The following is a 5748-nucleotide window of genomic DNA, read 5'->3' as shown; positions in this document are numbered from 1 at the left end:
AGTTTATGAGTAAAAAATTTATATTATTATGAGTATTTATATTATTACATTAATAAAAAAGTTTTAAACCTGTTTCATACATTTTTATATGACAATATTATAAAAAACAAACCTCATATATAATAATGATTCAGAAGATTAAAATTCAAAAATCAATATCAAAATTTTTCGTTCCCGAGAGTCGCTCTGTTAAATAATTTGATGATTCTGCAAAGAATCCATTTGGTACTAGAACCAATTTGATAATCGGTCCAGTATAACATATATCTTAGGCTACGGTCAACTTGACGCTACAAATACTTTGAAGCGTTCTTCTTCTCCTTTTTTCTTTGTTGAAAGAAAGGAGACGAGGAATGTTTCGAAGCATTTGTAGCGTCAAGTTGACCGCAGCCTTAATTATACCATCTCGTGCAACTATATAATTTGAGGCACCTTATTATTATTGGTTTTTAATTTTAATAAATAATCTATTTCTCTTTTCCCATCTTCTCATGTACATTTATTTATGTCATGCTATGTTTATACTTTTTTGTATAAATATATAATTGTATATGCAATAAAAACATACGTATTACAATTCAACACATAAGGTTTTATGTTTAAAATTGAAAATAAAATAACTAAACACCTCTTTATTGTTTCTTAATATCTTTATTTTTATTTAATAGTTGATAATCTTAAAGAAAATAATTTATTATTTAAGTATATTATAAATACATTTATCAATAATAATTCAAGTTTCCCTCGTAGTTAGTCTAAAACATATATGGCGGATCAAAGCACCAATCAAAAGTCGTCCAGGTGATGTCAACATTCTTATATGAGGAACGAGGAACTCTCTGTAATAAGAGCTGTCAACACTTGTCATTGTGTGCTTGTCATCAGGATTAGCGTCTACGCCGCATCTTAACGATCCCGCATACAAGACTATTTGTTCACAGAAGGATTGTCCAGATGAGTTCCCCGCATTTGGCAGATGGTAAGTAATGCGACAGCCGAGTCTATCTCGAGAGGAGGTTGCTTTAGAAAGGATGTACCAAGATATACGCTTACGAGAAGCCGGTATAAATGTCTGTCATATGTATGTCGCACAGTGTCACCGGTGAAGACTCCACGTCACGTCGAGTCTTTTGTGAGAAAACTGACTTCTGTTTCAGGCTCCGAAAAGCCAGCGGAAGTGGAGGGTCAGGGACGTTTGTACAGCATGGCATATTGCCCTTTCGCTCATCGAATACGCCTCGTGCTCAGTCTGAAGCAGGTCCCGCACGATATCGTTAATATCAACTTGCAGAACAAGCCGCAGTGGTTTCTTCAAGTATACAGCAGTCTAATATATTTTGAATTGAAAGAGCCCACCCAGGTAGCAGAATAAGGTTAAATGACGTATTAATTCTGTCTTAATGATGGTTCTAACATCATTAAGACGTGTTTAAACGTCATCTTGCTACCTGGGCAGTGAACATGTCTAAAATTGGGACATAAAACGTCTTAAAGACGTTATTAAGACGTTATATGTCCCGATTTGAGATATGCATGTTGTCTGGGAGTTTTTGACTGTTTTCAAATGTGCAGATCTTGTTACCAGTGTTATGTGTAATGGAAATATTTTTTAGATTCACCCGGATGGCAAGGTACCAGCTTATATAGATTCAGACGGTACACTAGTAACGGACTCTATTGCGTTAACGAACTACCTGGAGGAGAAATACCCCGAGCCATCTTTGTACAACGATGAGACAAAAAGCCGTGATTTAGAGTTGTTAAATCACTTCTCTAAGGTGCTTGTAACCTCGTCGAAATCTAATCTTTTTTCCAGTGGTTGCTTAATAATTGCGTTCGTTTTCTTTATAGATTATGGACACTTTTGCGAATTGTATATTTGGCAAGGACAAGAGACAGTTTGAAGAGATTCTCACTGAGGTAACGAACGACCTACAAGAATTTGAAGACGAGCTTAATATACGCAAGACAACCTTTTTCGGAGGTTTGTACAAATCCACCCGGGACGAGTACGATTTCCGAGGCGCCCAGATTTGACTGTGGTTTCTGGTAGTATTTTTTACGCTGAACAAAAAATTATATAGGTCTTATAGAGCTAACTGTTCTAGTTTTCGAGATATGCAGTATTAAAGCTCAAAATAAATATAATATAAATCTTTACTTTTTTTAATTATTAGATATAATATATTATCGTATTTTATATTTATACTTTCTAACACATAAATTCTTTGAGTATTTAAGTGTTTAAAGCGCGTCAACTAACCTATGTAGATCAGAGTAACACGCTTTAAAAGTATTTAACTGTTTAATGATTTTTGTTAAAGCAGGACACACACACACACGTGTGTATGCCTTGCTTTATAGAAGTTGTGATTTTCGTTAAGGTTGTATGACCCGTAAGATCTCTGCCAAAAGTTTAAGAAACGTAACATAAAGCTAATTAACATATTTAAGAAGATATTCTTTACTGGAAAGTAATATTTATATTAATATTTTATTAAAATAACGGTTGCCTGTGTTTTTAAGAGCTATAGAAACATTTTTATGCATATTTTCTCGAATGCAAACTTTCACTTTTAATGATTTTTAGAAAGACTGTACCTGACTTGCAACTGACACAAACGAAAATCTGAAAGTGTGAAAATCTTTAAAAAGTAACAAAACATAGTAATTACTGTTTAAAAATACTAATGAAATTATATTACGTTATTTATTTACGTCATTTATTAATAAATTAAATACAATAGCTCTCATAAAAAAGTATTTTGATCGCAACAACGTCGCATTTTCTGTAAGTTGGTAGCATTGATCTCACTCGACATCAGCTGCGTGAACGCGATGTGTGTGCTCTGAGCACGTGTAATATACAGACGCAACGTTTGAGGTTAGTTTTCGCTTGCGCTACGAAAATGCCAAAAGTAAAACGTTACATGTGCCATGGAATTGTTACAATCATCTGGCGTGGTTTCGACTCGTGTCTTCAAATTACGTTTCCCAGTATTTGTCTGTGCTAACCGTTGATTGTACACTTTTTTAGTGACAACTTTTCCTTTCCACATGTAACGTTTTACTTTCGGCATTTTCGTAGCGCAAGCGAAAACTAACCTCAAACAATGCGTCTGTATATTACACGTGCTCAGAGCACACTTTCGATACACAAGAGGCTCTAAAAGTAACGGACCTCTGTAGTATTTGTTATCTTTTACGGAGAGTGACGGAGAGAGAGGTTCTAATGTGACGTCATAGTGCGCTGTTGCCGGATCTCTGTACTTACGAGTTCAGCGAGACCAAGCGAGACTGTTCTCTGTTTGGTTTTTATTTAATATTTCAAAAAATATCCACGAAGTCATAATTTTTTTTGTTCTAATTTGTTTGTAAGATGTTTATTAATATTTCTGCAAAGTTTTAAAAGGATGCCATATTTTCTTCGATATTAATTTCTCAAATGAAGTTGAAAAAACAGTGAAACTTGATGAATTCCCATAAGAGCCCATGTTAAATTCAAATTGTTATAACTTTTGAACGGGCCTCGCAAACTTGTTCAAACTTGGCACAATGCTTTATTATTATAATACTCATCACCTGACAAAGTTTGAAGAATTTGGCATTTTTTCTTCTAAGGGGTCATACAACCTTAAAGCAGGGCACACACGTGTGTATGCCTTGCTTTATAGAAGTTGTGATTTTCGTTAAAGCAGGACACACACATGTGTGCCCTACATAGTTTAGTTGACGCGCTTTAAACACTTAAATACTTTTAAAGCGCGTCATTAATCTATACGCTGAAAGAATATCATTTCGAATGGAATGTCCTACCTTGCGTACAGGGCCTCGCTAATCTTTTCAGTATTAATATTTTTAGTATATTGTAGACTCATCTGTTTAGTAAGGCGAAGATTTAATACATACTTATATTCATTAAAATTCAAGTGATACATCATAGGGGTGTAAACTGAATAATTATTTTTTTTCTTTAACTAATATTGCATATCTCGAAAACTAGAGCAGTTAGTCCTATAAGACCTATATCATTTTTTGTTCAGCGTAAAAAATACTACCAGAAACCACAGTCAAATCTGGGCGCCTCGGAAATCGTATTCTCCCCATCTATCCTATTTCCCGTTTCTCTCTTTATGTATTCTTCCTTCTAATATTATTAATAAATCATATTTTTATCACAAGAATTGTTTTCTTATCTTTTGTTTTAGGCAGTAATCCAGGTATGCTAGACATTCTAATATGGCCTTGGTTTGAACGTGCAAAGGCTCTGACTCTACTTTACAAGCAACGTGCAAGTCTTGATAAGGAGAGGTTTCCTCGTATTGTAAGCAAAATAATAAAGTGTATCCAGTAACATTCAACTTTTTTCAAACTTGCTAACTCTTTAAAATTCTGAAATTTTTGAAAACTTGTTCATATAGACACATTTTCTAAAAACTTATTTTAACCCATTGACATTGTACACACACACACACACACACACACACCTACACGCGCACACACGCACACACACACACACACACATACACACATATAATGAAATATTGAATATTATTATCTTATTTATATTAAATTAAATTGTTAATGTATTTATGCGTGTTATTAATTCGTTTTCATGAGTTGTAATAATCTTAAAACTCGGTAATTATCTGGATAACGTCGATAAACCTTAACAAGAGATCTTACATCTTTTTAATTAGATCTATTTGAATTGTAATTTAACTATGTGGCGCAAAGTTGCACTTGGATTTGTAATAGATTTCTTACATTCACATTCAAGAAAAATAATTATTTATTGATCATTGTTCACTCTGTTTCAGATGGAATGGGTAGATGGTATGAAGGACCAGCCGTTTATTCTAAAACACAGATGCCCGTATGAAAAGTTCGCAAAATTCATAGAAGCAGTAAGAACGGGAAACGTTGATTATGACAATCTTTAAACATATTTATAGTAGTATAACAAAATGCTACAAAGATAAATAACACAACATGGCTTGACGTAAATTAACGTATTAACACGATATTATTAATGTCGATGTTATTAACATCAATAGTTTTTGTGATCTCATTAGACTCAACGTGTGTTAATTTTGCTGTTATAAAGTGTGATAAATTTTTTATGTGCAATTTTTTTTATATGTGTTAAATATTTTTATGTGTTAAAAGGACCCCGCACATTTTTAATGAAAAATAGCTTTCGATTAATTTTGCTGAAATTGAAATATGTTACTGTCTTTATCTTTCTAATAAAAAGTGTCTCATGGATACAACTTTTTAAAATTAATAATTTAGTCACCACAGAGTTTCAAAAGTCTTAAAATATTAAGAATTATTGATTTTAAGAGGTTGTGTCTATTTATACTTTTTATCAGAAAGATAAGAATATATTTCAATTTTAAAATTAACCGATAGCCATTTTTTATTTAAAATATGCGGTATCCCTTTTAGATGTTTTTATATGTTAATTTTAAGGCTCCTGGGCTCTTTCCCGACATCTCATGAGATGTGACGTCAGAAGCGAGAAATGTTGAGAATTCTTGCGTAGTATTTCCAAATAAAAAGATATTTGCTTAAAATGAATGTAATACGAAATCTAGTCATGCGCCTGCGCACAAGCCTGCATCGTATCACATTCGTTTTAAGGCTGTTTATTAATCCTTCGCCTGCAAACGTTTTTTTGGCACCTTTACGCCGCAAACCTGGGTCGTTTTCGTCCTGACGTTTTTTTTTAAGTGTTAAAGTGTT

The 5748-nt window shown here is 33.2% G+C and overlaps 1 protein-coding gene across 2 annotated transcripts; it reads left to right on the top strand.

Annotated features, from left to right (window-relative positions):
* Nucleotides 1–825: 825 nt before the first annotated feature.
* LOC112465540 (glutathione S-transferase omega-1-like) lies at nt 826–5346 on the top strand. 2 transcript variants are annotated; one of them, XM_025033115.1, is made up of 6 exons: nt 826–979; nt 1158–1315; nt 1614–1778; nt 1852–1984; nt 4209–4324; nt 4821–5346. In XM_025033115.1, exons 1-6 carry the CDS (start codon nt 955–957, stop codon nt 4941–4943), a joined length of 720 nt encoding a protein of 239 aa, XP_024888883.1. In that variant the 5' UTR covers nt 826–954; the 3' UTR covers nt 4944–5346. The 2 variants fall into 2 exon arrangements, with proteins under 2 accessions (XP_024888883.1, XP_024888885.1); XM_025033117.1 differs by lacking the exon at nt 826–979 and adding an exon at nt 986–1081.
* Nucleotides 5347–5748: the final 402 nt, after the last annotated feature.

The sequence above is a fragment of the Temnothorax curvispinosus genome, unplaced genomic scaffold, assembly GCF_003070985.1.
Source record: "Temnothorax curvispinosus isolate PA1 unplaced genomic scaffold, ASM307098v1 QBEX01015312.1, whole genome shotgun sequence".
Taxonomy (NCBI): domain Eukaryota; kingdom Metazoa; phylum Arthropoda; class Insecta; order Hymenoptera; family Formicidae; genus Temnothorax; species Temnothorax curvispinosus.
This window is presented reverse-complemented; position numbering and strand designations above follow the sequence as displayed.